Below are 14,971 nucleotides of genomic sequence, written 5' to 3' on the forward strand. Positions count from 1 at the left end.
TACACTGCTCAGGTAAAGAGTTAAAAAAAAAAAAGGACTTCAGCTGAAACCTTCACTGCACAGCTTACACAAACAAATAAAGCTACTGAACAACATCCTGACTACACTGCAAGGAAAGAGGTAAAAAAAAAAAGTTGATGAGGAATGCAAAGGGGATTCAGCTGAACCCTTCGCTGCACTGCTTTCACAGCCAAAAAACTCTGAACAGTCTAGACATTACGTTTCTGTATTGGTTTACCAATCAATCAATCAATCAATCAATCAATCTATCCATCTATCTATCTATCTATCTATCTATCTATCTATCTATCTATCTATCTATCTATCTATCTATCTATCTATCTATCTATCTATCTATCTATCATTTTGTACACATATTGTTCAGCTAATTGTGACATGCCATGCCATAATGTTTAGGGTTAGGGGTTGGTTAGGACAATATATCAATTACATTTTTACAATTAAACAACTACATCATTCTTGAAAATTATAATAAAAATACAGAATTTAATAGTAAGTGATAAAAAAAATTGCATAAACTGCTAATAGATACATAAAAAAAAGGTCCTAGAAATGGGGTCCTGAAACTGCAGCTTCCAGTATTGCAGGAAATCTACTCAAACTTTTTGTATTTTACAGTAACATGTGGTGTCTTTGAGAAGATTTAAACTCTGGTTTGTTAAACCTATAAAATAGAAATAAAATTAAAACAACTAATCATGATTAATCTCATGGTTTCTTTCTGTTTGTTTTAAGGAAAACCAAAACAAAGCCAACGGTTTGCCTATTTGTTTTATAAAGTTGCGTATACCTACCATGGATAGGCTATAAACAATTTAGTTGATAATCTTAATTTTTTTATTCATGAGTGTAACTAGGCCAGTGGTCAACATTACATAAAGAGACTTTGACGTTTTGCTCTAGGCCAAGATTTAAATTAGCTACATGTAGCCTAGTCATAATCTGTTTTTAACAACATAAGTTGCTGCATAAGAACGACGGTGATGAGTGTTTTGAATGATTTGATTTGACGGTTAGGTAGTTGACAATAAGAATTTGAGAACCAATATTGAAGTTTGGATGGATTTTTTTGATTGATACCTGCAGTTTTTCTCCAAGCCAGTGGGTGCCGCTGAACTCCGAATCATACGAGCGTTTCATTCGGGGAAGTTCTCGCGTGAACATCCTGCAAGACAGTGGATTGAAATTTCTAAAGCTCTCAGAGTTGTCAACAAGTCTCTGTGGAGCTGCATATCCACATTAGCATCGAGCTGACTCAATACAAACTTGCATGCTGAAGAACCGTCTCATCTGTGCTCAAATAAGCGCCGTTCAGTGCTAGCAGTTCGCTTGCTGGAAGTTTCTGGCTATTTTCTCTCATCTGTGACGCTTTAGCCTGTTAGCGTACCTCCCACAGCCGCCCGGATGCGGTGAAGCCCCGCAGCTTTAGCTTCAGCTCTGGCCTTCCGACGTGCACGAGCGGCTTCAATCATGTCAAGCACTCGGCAGCAGCAGCAGTCCGGCGGTGCAGCGGGGTCCGTCCCCGGGACGAGCTCTGGGGGAATGAGCAGCAGCAGTGGCAGTGGAGCCGGTGGAGCGAACAGCGGGGGCAGCGGCGCTCAGAACGGTAACAGCTCGGGTAACGGGGTGTCCTCGCGGACTCTGGGCTCGGTAGCCGAGGGACAGAGTGCTCGACTGGCCTCGTCAAGCAGGAAAAGACCCCTGTACAACGGTCTGATCAATCCCTATGAGGACAAGAGTAACGATTTTGTATGGTAAGTCCCTGCAGAGGTCTAAATCCACTTGATAAAGAAGTAACGTCTTCAGTTTGTTTGTTTTGAACAATTTCCCACACGCGGGCTTAATTACAGGTGTATGTGGCAAATCCTGTGATTTACTCCGCACTTAATCATTTAATTTCAAGGATAAAGCTAATTGATAATTGTCAACATGGTGTTAAAGGGGATATTTCCCCCATGAAGGAAAATCTGTAATCGTGTACTACCATCATGTTGTTTCGGACCTGTATGATTTTCTTTTTGTGTGTGTGTTGAGTACAAAATCAGATATTACATACACCCCCGGTTTCACAGACAAGGCTTAAGCCTAGTCTCAGACTAAAGTGCATGTTTGAGAGCTGTTTTAACTGAAAGAAAATTGCACTGGCATATCTTAAAATATGTCATTGCCAATGTTTTGTCTCAAGATGCACACTAGTAATACTTAATATTTGAGTAATATGTAATAGCTACTTAAACTACTTGAACTAAAACCTAATCCTTAATCTAAGACCTAATCCTGACTTAATATAAGCCCTGTCTGTGAAACCAGGGGCCTGTACCATGATGGTAGTTGAACAAACTTAGGGTTGCAGAATTAGTTTCGAGTTGACAAAACCAAACCAATCCAACCAGGCTTTGTTGGTAGTACCATGATGCTGATCATCAACTTTCTCTGTCAACTCAGGCTTTGATCCTGAGTTTAGGTGTGACATAAGTAGCGAACAGCCAATCACATGCTGAGAAAGAGTGAAATTTCTCGCGAGAGAAGCAGCGCAATTCACTTATTACATAAAAGTATTAAAATATTAAGAATTTAAACAAATTTACACAACAAGAAGAAAATGGATGTCTATGAAAGAGGACAACTAAAAGAAAAAGTCTCGCTACTGTATATCAGTGCAAGTAAAAGTTGTGAAGTTAGTTCATACAGTTGATATAGGTATAGAGAGAATTGAACTTTTAAGCTCACATGTAGTTATTTTATAGCTTAATCTATTGATTCTAAAGCGTATTTATATTACTTTTATATATTTATTCCTTTAAACTGTGTGTAAAAAATAATTGAAAAACTAAAATTGCATGTGTGATCGATGAATAATTACATAAATAATATCTAAATCATACAAAAATTATTATTATAAATAAGTGTTACTAAAAGCCAGACGATTTTGTCTTTAAAAATCATTTGCTATGTAGTGACCTTTAATTTGGAGTAGAAACAGGTGGAGTCACTTTATCGCATCAGACATGTCACTTTGCTCACAGCTGATTGGTCCAAGTTCGGTTTGCAACCTCTTACCTGGAACATAACCAGCCCTGGACCAGGTTAGCCGTGGAGCGTAAGTTACTATGGCGATGAACACTGCTAAAAGCCAAACCACTTTCATGGTGCCTAAAACCCAGGGTTGGCGCAAACTAAACTGAAACATACCTGGTACCTAGGTACCTAGCCACCTAAACCGGCTTCATGGTATAGGCCCCACGCCCCAGGCCATAAATGTTAGAAACAAACAATTTGTTGTTAAAGGTTTTTTTTTTTGTTTTTTTTTTTAACAATCCCAGAAAGTCATACAAGTTTAATGATTAACTTGTATATCTGACAAACTCAAAATAATGTTAACTTGACGCGTGTGGGTGTGTGTTCAAATTATTTTTATCCTTTACCCTTTCAATCAAAATTATGCTGATAATATATTTTGTGATGTGTAAAGATTGAAAATAATTTTTAATAGTGGTCTGGTCTCAATACTTTTAAACTCTACTGTATAATTCAAAACAACAGTCAAGTCTCAGGTTTGTGTTGATGTGTTAGAAAAGGGAAGCAAGCCTTGCATGTGTCATGATTCTTTGTTTGTTTTTTTCTTAACAGCCCTATATGTTTTGAGATGATAGAGGAAGCTCACATGACAAAGTGTGGCCACAGTTTCTGGTGAGAAGCACTTGTTCTCTAAACTGATCATTTATTGTATTTTCCAGACCATTTTATAGATTTTTGATCAAATAATCATGTCTTCATTTCTATTTAGTTATAAATGTATACGCCAGAGTTTGGAGGACAGCAACAGATGCCCAAAATGCAATTATATCATTGACAATGTGGATCAACTTTACCCCAACTTCTTAGGTATGTGTATGCTAATGCATGTCAGTTGTTTTTGCATACTTGATGTCCTCAAACCTTATTGTTACCACATGAAGTGAATATTTCTATATCAAATAAGACATTTGGTTGATATTTTTTTTCAGTCTGAGAATTGCTTAGAAGATGATCTGATTCTCTAATTGTTTTACAGTGAATGAACTGATCCTGAAACAAAAACAGAGATCTGAAGAGAAGCGTCTGAAGCGAGATCATCCTGTATGTGCACCAAGCTCACCATTTGTATAATGAGTGGAAACTTCTTAAACAAATTTTATTGGCTTTTGCAGATAATTTGTAGCACAAAAAAATTGTGTCTTATTGTTCGTTTCATATGCTGTTTATAGAATGGAACCAAATGGCAGGTTTTCCAAGACGTCCTTGGTGCAGATCAAGAGAATATGGATTTAGCCAATGTCAACTACATATTAGAGTACCTGTTGCAAAAAAAGAAACAACTGGAGGCGGTTGGTATACTTACAGATAACAGGCTATTACTGTTGCTTGATGCATCACTTCTGGGTTCTTCAGACACCCTGGGAATAGCAGTTTTATATTAGCGTTTCATTCACATTCAGCTTAAACTGACTGAAAAGTGCTGTCTATGGTGTTGAAACACTTTGGATTGGTAGAGATTGGTATTCTGTAGATTTTGTTTTTGGTGGATAAAAATAAACCCAAATCTGACAGAAATTGTTCACTCAAGCCCTAATTTTACACACCACTGTTTTTAAATTCCAAAGTGTAACTGCTGTGACAAATAAGGCCAAATAAACCACAGACCACTATTTTACCACCGCAGCATGGCACATACTCAGTTCTTGTGAAGGAATATACATTGGTCAAAACCTGCAGTTAGTAAGTCTGATCAATGTCAAAGGTTAAATGTGATCAATTTCTATAAACTTTTTATTAAAACTTAATCAGCATTATATAATGCTTAAAGCTGCTTGTGTGAAGAGCCTGGAAGCGTTGCTGATTATGGTGATACGCCATAATAATTTGTCTTATAAAGGAACACAAAAGGAACACAACCCCCCTCCCACCCCCCGCTTTGTGACTCATAAAGACCAATTGCTCATCTGTTGCTGAACTTTCACTGATCTCTGTTCACAGGAATCACAAGCTGCTCAGCGCCAGATCTTAATGGAATTCCTGAAAGAAGCCAGAAGAAATAAAAGAGAGGTTTAGCCTCCATCTATTTTTAAAATATTGAATAATGCAGAGTTGACAGCTATGAGGTCATTAACTCATAAAGTCTCCCTGTCTTTACTTCAACAGCAACTGGAGCAGTTACAAAAAGAACTGAACTTTTTGGAAGAGGATATCAAACGAGTTGAGGTCAGTTTAGTATGTTGACCCAGAATTGTCAGGGACGGGAACATTTATAAAGGTCTAGCATAGAGATGGTTTGTATTTTTCTAAGGACATTTTCACACCTGGGTCGTTTGGAGCGCTTGACTGTTTTTCTCCCTTAGTTCGGTTCATTTAGGCATACATGAACACGGCAATTGTGCTTGTATCCGTACCAAAACAATCGATCCGAGACCTCCTGAACGAGGTGGTCAAGGCTGATTGAAAATGAATTCTGGGGTGGTTTGGTTGATGTGAGAAAGCAATCCGACTCAACGGACCAAGCAGTATCATAATTCATAACGGGAAATGTTACATAAATGCAGCAGTGTCTGATTCTGTTTTTGTGGTTGAAAACCAAAGCCTCTTCATCTATTGCTCTTCTCCGTGCATTGCAAGAATGCTGCCCCAACGAAGCTTTGATTCCCACTCTAACTGCATTCTAAATTATATATATATATATATATATATATATATATATATATATAGAATTTCAATATAATTAAATGTATATAATTTATCAGTCAGAGCGGGAATCAAGGCTACATTCATATAAGTGTTTGCGTGTGAACTTGTTAAGTTCAATAAGTGAACTTGTTACTTTTTGGTGACAGGTGAACTCTGACCAATAAGGGTACAATTTTACTCGCATGTGATTTGCATAAACACATTTTGGTATGCTTTGAAATGTTGCCTTGTGAAAGCGAACCGAACCAAGGAGAAAATGCAATTAAGTCCCTTTTTCGGAACAAAGAAAACAATCTATGGGTGTGAAAAGTAATATATTTATATATACGATTATACACCAGAGCTGGTAAGGTTTTTTTTTTTTTTAATGCTTTTGAAGGAAGTCTTATATATTTATTGTTTGATCAAAAATACAGTAAAAACAAGAATAGAGTGAAATGCCATTACAATTTAAAATAACTTTTTTCTATTTGAATATATTTTAAAGTGTAATGTATTACTATGATGGCAAAGCTGAATTTTCAGCATCCATTACTCCAGTCTTCAGTGTCACATGATCTTCAGAAATCATTCTAAAATCCTGATTTGCTGTTCAGGAAACATTTGTTATGATCAATGGTGAAAAAAAGTTGTACTGCTGAATAATTTTGTGGAAACTGCTATGTTTTTAATATTCCTTTGATGAATAGAATGTCCAAAGCAACAGCATTTATTTTAAATACAAAATCTTTTGTAATATAATTGTATACTGTCACTTATGATCAGTTTAATGTGTCTTTGCTGAATGAAAATGTCACTGACCTTCAACTTTTGAACAGTAGTGTACATCTGATGCGTATGATTTTTTTTTTTTTTTAAGGAAATGAGCGGTATGTACTCACCAGTGAGTGACATGGACCCCAATTTAGACAGTACTGTACCCCAGTTTGAAGCTCCCTCACCTGCACCCAGGTAAGACTGCGTTTTATATTGCAGGTGCACGTAGTATTTTTTTCCTCATTAAAAAGTATTTCACACAAAGAAATTAATGTAATTTCTACACACATGAGATGCTAACCTAATTATTGACATTTATGCAGTATTTTTGCATTAAAAAAATCAAATCTTGTTTCTGTCTACAGCAGTAGCATAATAGACCCCCCAGAATACATTCAGCCCCCTTTTGGTGGAAGCTCACAGGTAACTTGTTTTTGTTTTTCATGAATTGTTCCCGTTTGCTGTTATAGCTGGTTAATATGCCTTGGAGTAATGCTGATATTCACTGTTTATTGTTGTTACTTTTAGGGTAAAAGACAAACATGGTACAACAGCACTCTGGCGTCGCGGCGGAAGAGACTAACGGCACACTTTGAGGATCTAGAGCAGTGTTATTTCTCCAATAGGATGTCTCGCATAACGGGTTGGTTGATTCAAACCAATATATACTGTTTATTAAAAAAAAGTAATACTGTTATTACTCAATCGCTTTTCTTGGTAATAGATGACAGCAGGACTGTTAACCAGCTGGATGATTTCATGGAGTGTCTATCAAAATTTACCCGTTACAACTCTGTGAGGCCTCTGGCCACCCTCTCCTACGCTAGTGACCTCTATAATGGCTCCAGTATTGTGTCCAGGTAAGGTTGCAAATACTTAATTGAAGCGGGTTAAGACCACACGTCGCTGGACTTTAATCTTTGTTCGGTTCCTTTTCTGAAGTAACCAGCAGAGGGTAGTATTGTATTACTGAATAACATGACAGATACTGACTGTGAGCATTTTGAAGACTATCTTATTTTCCAAAAGTTGGAATTGTGGCCTGTTTCGAGGTGTGCTTTAATGTATATCCATTTTTTTTCTTTTGTTTTTTCTCATTTTTTTTTTTTATAATATATAATTTCTCATGATCTCCATCCTAATGCTTCTCATTAATCAGTCATTAATTACAGTCTTCTAAACCTTAAGTACAACATAACACCTTGACAGTCCTCAGCTTATTTATTGTTGAAATTAATAGCTTGTGGTTTAATGGTGAATCAGATGTTAATTCAAAACTACTACGGCTGATAAATTGAGTGAGTGAGCCAGGTAGGCTGATTTGTTCGGCTTATTTATAAATTGCTTTGACAGATTAATTAAAAACAAAACGAAAACAAATAAACTGGACTACAGTTCTCGCTGTATGCTTGTTGTTTTGAGCTACCAGCTAGGACATTGTCTGAGAACAAGATTCAGGCTGTTTTTTTTGGGGGAAAGAAATTAATACTGTAAAAGATTTTGACTAAATACACTTTTGATCAGTTCTTTTCATCAAAAAATCCTGAAAAAAATGTATCTCTGTTTCCACAACTGTTTTCATCATTGATAATAGAAAGTGTTACTTGCACATGTTAATGTTAAGCGGCATATTAGAATGATTTCTGAATGTGATTAAGACTGTAATGACAAAAGGAATGAATAGGAATTAAAATAGTAATAAAAAAGTAAAAGGAATAAATTACATTTAAAAATATATTAATATAGGAAGTTATTTTAAAATGTAATAATATTTCACAATATATATATTTTTGTATATATATATAAAACTTTTAAACAATAGTGTATATTTCATGGGGTGCTTGTTCAGATTTAACTGCAGGAAACACTATCCGAGTTCTTTCTTATCGGCTTTCATCAAACACACATTTTTCAGAAATCTTTGTATCTGATATACTAAGCGGCTGAGAGGCTGTTTGGATGCATTACAGCTCTTGTCTCTTTCAGTGTCCATGTTTGAGTGGAAGTAGAGCAGATAATGAGCATGCCACAGTCAGAAGAACTCGCTGTGCTAACACTTGTTCTGTCTCCTCTCTTTTCCCCTCTTTTGCAGCATTGAGTTTGACCGTGACTGTGATTACTTTGCCATTGCCGGTGTCACTAAGAAAATTAAAGTGTTTGAATACGGCACTGTGATCCAGGATGCTGTGGACATTCATTATCCTGTCAACGAGATGACATGTAACTCCAAAATTAGGTATAAAGAGTATCTGAAATCAGGGGTTGGCCTGAATGTTCTTGGTGGATTATGCAGTGGCATAACAGTTTCACATTTTCTTCTGTCTCGTCTCTTTCCAGCTGTATCAGCTGGAGTAGCTACCACAAAAATCTGTTGGCGAGCAGTGACTACGAGGGGACTGTCATTCTTTGGGATGGGTTCACGGGGCAGAGGTCAAAGGTCTACCAGGTACTCTTATGTGTAGGGCTGCACCAGATGACATTCATTATTCTTGTACCCCTTTCAGTAGGAGAGCAATTTATTGCATTTTCCTTATTAACTCACAAACTATTACAGATCTACTTGTCATATTTTGTTGTAAGAAACATACATGTATTGCAAAAATAATAGTACTATTAATATTTATGTCTGCTGTTATAATTTTTTTATAATGTTTTCAAAAGAAGTCTCTTATGCTCACCAAGGATGCATTTGTTTGATTTAAATATACAGAAATAAACAGTAATATTGTGAAATATTAAAGTAACACTTCTATTTTAATATAATATGTAATTCCTATGATAGCAAAGCTGAATTTTCAGCTGCCATTGCGCCAATCTTTAGTCACATGATCCTTCAGAAATTATTCTAATATACTGATTGCTCAAGAAACATTTCTTATTATAATCAAAATTAAAACCAGTTGTGCTGCTTAATATTTTTGTGGAAACCATGATAAAAAATACTTTTTTTTTTTTTTTTGATGAATAGAAAGTTCAAAAGAATAGAAATATTTTGTAACAGTATAAATGCTTTTATTGTGATCTTTATTCAATTTAATTTGTCCTTGCTCAAAAGTATTAATTTCTTTCATGAATCGTTTTTGTATATTTGTTTTGATCAGTGATTAATTTGTTGATTTATTTTCTTCAATTAATGAGGTAAATAAACAAACAAAAAAAACTAATTCTGTTTATACTATGAAAATATGTATACATAAATGTATTCTAAACAATGTGCAAATTAAAGGATATAAAATAATTCATATACATATGAATGTACTGTAGGCTATGCTATACATTATGTGCTAAATTTATTTTATTAAAACAGAAGCACAAACGATTTTTATCATCAGTTGGATTAGCTGTTGCAGCCTAAAATATATTTACATTGAGCTGTGGGTTAATTTTGAATTTAACATGCAATATAACACATGACATGTGTAATTTGCAATTCCTTTAGACTTAATCTAAGTTAGATTTTGATTTTCACAGGAGCATGAAAAGCGGTGTTGGAGTGTCGATTTCAACCTCATGGATCCAAAGCTCTTAGCATCGGGATCAGATGACGCAAAAGGTATTTTTGCAACTGAACTGTTCCGATCTAGTTATTTGATTTGGGATTCTTACAGAGATATTCTTCTATAAATACTTATGAATACACTCTCTTTATCCTAGTCAAGTTGTGGTCCACCAACCTGGACAATTCAGTAGCCAGCATTGAAGCGAAGGCCAATGTATGCTGTGTCAAATTCAGTCCATCCTCTCGATATCACCTTGCCTTTGGTTGTGCAGGTACATAATTCATTTGAATCGATCTATTCAAAGTTCTACTTCCCGCAATAATCGTAAAACTTTTCAGCTCATTCTAAATCCTTTCCAGACCACTGTGTGCACTACTATGATCTGAGAAACACTAAGCAGCCCATCATGGTTTTCAAAGGCCACAGGAAAGCAGTGTCCTATGCCAAGTTTGTCAATGGAGAAGAAATTGTGTCTGCGTATGTATACACTGAAAATTCTTGTACTTTTTCTTTTATCAGTGGAAAATGCATGTCATGGTAACTACCTATATTGTACATTGTATCACGATACTTAAAACATCAGTTTTTGGAACAGTAGCAGTTTACAGTGTTACAAAAATATTGGTTATAAATTTCCTAATCTTTAAATCAACTAGAACCATGATCCAAACAGTACCATGACACATCTGATCTGTTGCACCACTAATTACAAACAACTTTTGAGTTAATTCAGCATTAAAGTTACATTTTGACATCCCCAGCTCAACGGACAGCCAGCTGAAACTCTGGAATGTGAACAAGCCTCATTGTTTGCGCTCCTTCAAAGGCCACATCAACGAGAAGAACTTTGTGGGTCTGGCATCTAATGGAGACTATGTAGCATGTGGTGAGTGGCACTATGAAAAATTGGTTAAAGGAACACGCTGACTTTTTGGGACTTTAGAGTGATTTACTCCAACTCTGAGCGAACTCTCTGCTCCTCACCACGGGGCTTCTCAGGTGCTGCGAGCAAATCACTCCACCCAAGTAGCAGTGCTTCGCCTTCTGAGAATATAGTTCTCAGTATGTATACGGTTAGAAGATGGCTGTGTCTCATGTGACCTTGTTATTTGTACACTCTGTGACTATACAAATCACAACATGTAAATAGGAAAATGTTGGTGTTATTGTCACTTATTGGGAGCAGTATGCTAGCTGGAGCTGTTTACCTCCAGTCTTTGTGCTAAGCTAGGCTAGCGGTGGGTGCGTCAGACAGAGTTATGGCACGCACGGAGATGAAAAATGTATGTATGGACTTATCTAACTCTGGGGGATACGGTGAATAAGCTAAAGTCCCAAAAAGTCGGCGTGTTCCTTTAAAAAGGTTTACTTTTGGCACAAAACAAGTTGAGTTAGTTTATAATCAAAGCTGTGATAATGCTGTTTGATTTAAACTTCCTCTGATCATTCAAATCAGTTTATTATTTTAAAAAAGGAGAATAAAACAAACTTTAACACTGTAATAAATGTTTATGTGGTGTAAAAACCCTCAATAATGCTCTCACTTCATACCCCACAGGAAGTGAAAACAACTCACTGTACTTGTACTACAAGGGGCTCTCTAAGACGCTGCTGACTTTCAAGTTTGACACTGTGAAGAGTGTGTTGGACAAGGACAAGAAGGAGGACGACACCAATGAATTTGTCAGTGCTGTGTGCTGGCGAGCTCTACCTGATGGGGTATGATTCGGTCTTCTCTCACTCACACTTACATGATAAATCACTCTTCTAGAACCAACAGTAGAACATGACCTGGTAGGGCCATGGGGGCACATGGGGACAGTAGAACTGAATTGGTTGGTACATCAAGGACAAGTAATGGCAGGGTAGAATAGAGCAGTGGGTTGGGAGAAGGTTGGTGTGCATCCGCTTTCAGAAATCCATGCTTATTAAACCCACACTCCTCTGCTTCACTGTCTAAATAGTGTGGTTTGCAGGAAAAGGCATTGCTATAAAGTCATATTTTAGCCATGGCTAATTTACCATGTGAAGTTCTGTATTTATTAACCAAGAAGATTTATAATGTTTGCTCTCCTCTTTAGGAGGAGGACCAAACAGGGATGTCACGATCACAACATTTTGTGATTAATGATTTAATTGTCTTGGCTTTCTTTAAGAATTTGTAGGCAAATTTCACAGGGTCACAATGATATGAAAAACAGTTTTTTTTTTTTTGTTTGCTTTCTTTTTCTTCAATTTTGAAATATTTACTAATGTTTAAAATATGTCTCTTTAGGATGCTTTAGTTTTTAGTTTTCCGAACACGGCCAAACTGAATGATGTATTATAGCAATATAATATTGATGACTATTATTATTATTATTATTATTATTATAGAACATGAGAATGTTATTATGGAACAGTGATAGATTTCTATCCTATAATCTTACTTGTGTAATTTCAAGGCAGCCCTATTAAATTGGTGAACCTTCATTTCGGATGATGGAAGACGTTTCAGTTTCTGTGGGTTTTTTTCCCGTTTTTTTCATATATTCTTTATTCTGTCATCTTTCATCGAGAGTAAGTGGGTCATTTTTTTTTTTTCACATCTTATCAAGCAAAATTCAAAATTCGCTGACACATTCCCAGTTGATTTGGTGTGCTTGCACAACTCAGTAGACATAAAAATGTGCAATTTCTATTTTCACTTATAATTTATTATATTTGCTTATTTGAATGCCACTATGCCAATAAAATTGAAAATGCACAGGAATTGTGGTTTCCCAAAGAATTAACATGCAAGTAATTTTGATCAAGCCAAAATGCAAAATGTGGATTCATGCTGTGCCTGATTTATCAGCTGAAACCCCCATGTAAACATTTACGTCTGCTTCCAGATCCCTTGTGTATTACGTACCTTTTATACTTGACATTTTCCCAGAGAGAAAAAAAAAAAAAAACACAATAATTGTGTGCAAAACCAATGTGCTGACCAGACTGAATTTCTGCTTAGTGTCTTGGTCTTAATTAATTGCCTTTCTCATCCGTACATAAATTATGTAGAAGTAAAATGTCAAGGCCTTTTTGTGAACGTATAACAATAATGAAGCGCAAACTGAGATTGAGTCTGGAATGACCAGGATGGTTTATGCCAAATATTCCTGACAGGCAAATACATTGTCAGACCACCTTCCCACCCGAGATTCAACCAAATAATGTTTGCCACATTCTGTCAATGTACTTTCTCTGTTTTGATTTTCAGGAGTCAAATGTGTTGATTGCAGCCAACAGTCAAGGAACAATCAAGGTGAGTTGTACTGCAAAACAAGCTAAATGGCTACATACAGGTCGATATTTACTGCTGAGAGCTCTATTAGTAAAACCAGGAGGATCTGTAGTCACATCTGTAGTCACAGTTTTGGAATATTGCATCCATTTCTCAAAAATCTAAATTGATACTAAGCATGAATTGTGCCTTACAAATGTTTCTCCCCCCATTTCTGAAGGTACTTGAGCTGGTCTGAAGGTCCACTCGAATCAGTCGTCGGAGCCTACTAAAGAACTGTTGCTTCACTGGCTGGTTGATGGAAGGATGCTAAAGCTGGACAAAACTGAAGCAAACATTTCCAAGGAAACAACCAGCAGAACTGGTTTTTATCAGCATTATATTTGTAAAAGACTCGATCATTCTGCATCGTCATACTATCACTGTATGTGAAATGTTGAGGTGAGGACCTGTTTGTGCTGACAGGGAGATGAGCGTGAATGCCTTTTTGAATAAATTGTTGAATAAAGGTATTAACAAGTTATTGGTGAATAACTGAACATCTTTAATGTGGAGGGGAAGAAACCGTCTCAAGCGAAACTGGTTTTAAACCTTTACTAGAGGTAATTCTAGCCAGAACAAGAGCTGAGAGGCGTTTTAAGGCCAAAGCACAAGACCATAACACAATGAAATACTTTTTGTTCTATAAATTAGCTGTCTTTGATTCTTTCGAGCCTGTTGTATCCATTTACTTGTTTGTATTGTTTTTTGATAAACTGTCTGTTTATCCATAAGATGTGTAAGCTTTGGCATATTCCGATGGTCTCCCCAAATTAAATTACAGGATTTTCTTTAGCTTTTCTGTTGGTTAAGTGGATGTCTATATCAAGGGTATTTTTTAGGTATTCATAATATACTCTTAATTTGGTATTTACCACATTTTGAAATTATTTAATTATCGTAAAGTCCCAGGAAGTCATATACTCAGACAACCTTTGCATGAGGTCCTTCTCAGTTTTTCCAAGTTTTCAAGATTTATTATTTGACTGTCTTTATTCACTATGATGCGCAGGGCTCTTCCACATGGTCACAACTGATCAAACATGGACTAAATTATAACTCGTCAAGGCTTAATGACACTATGTATACTTCATTGGGATTATTTAACATCACCCATAACATTGCTGCTCTTTCATCTTCTTGTACAAGTGTTATTTATTTTAATAATTTATAGAAATTGTGTGAACATTGGACCCATAATAGCCTTTAGGTTTCAAGCTTTATTCGTAAGTCCTCTGTTGCATCTCAGTAATTCTGTTTGTTTATTTACTCATTTTAACATTCATTTGAATGAATAAATGATTTTCTCCCCTTTGGTTATATACTGTGTTTATCTTTGCATTTATGCGTTAGAATGTATTTCGACTAATATTAGAGAACACGAATTTCAAACACTTTCTATTGCAGACAAATTTTCATCAGAGTAAATATACTGCCTACTATCTCCACTGTATTATAAAGTAGTTTCCTGGATATGTAGAAGACAAGCAATGACCTGATTAGAAGATAAGTGCATTTGCAGTTATGGGTTTGGGTTGTTCTTGCTATGCACTACATTATATATCCCAGTCATGTCTTAATGTCTCAAAAATCTGTAGAGATTAAATCATACTAGTTTTCTTTCATTGCAATATCACAATGAATTAAGTAGACACTTTTTTTGTTGCCA

General features: G+C 35.9%; 1 protein-coding gene across 1 annotated transcript; it reads left to right on the forward strand.

Moving 5' to 3' along the window:
- Nucleotides 1–1,163: 1,163 nt before the first annotated feature.
- On the forward strand, nt 1,164–14,822 carry cop1 (COP1 E3 ubiquitin ligase). Its single transcript, XM_079875672.1, has 20 exons — nt 1,164–1,775; nt 3,652–3,711; nt 3,809–3,906; nt 4,076–4,140; nt 4,269–4,388; nt 5,038–5,106; nt 5,203–5,262; nt 6,602–6,693; nt 6,864–6,921; nt 7,027–7,141; nt 7,223–7,358; nt 8,591–8,734; nt 8,836–8,944; nt 9,970–10,051; nt 10,153–10,269; nt 10,358–10,475; nt 10,760–10,884; nt 11,557–11,717; nt 13,240–13,284; nt 13,484–14,822. Exons 1-20 carry the CDS (start codon nt 1,492–1,494, stop codon nt 13,499–13,501), a joined length of 2,076 nt encoding a protein of 691 aa, XP_079731798.1. The 5' UTR covers nt 1,164–1,491; the 3' UTR covers nt 13,502–14,822.
- Nucleotides 14,823–14,971: the final 149 nt, after the last annotated feature.

The sequence above is a fragment of the Squalius cephalus genome, assembly GCF_949319135.1.
Source record: "Squalius cephalus genome assembly, chromosome: 7".
NCBI classification, from domain to species: Eukaryota; Metazoa; Chordata; class Actinopteri; order Cypriniformes; family Leuciscidae; genus Squalius; species Squalius cephalus.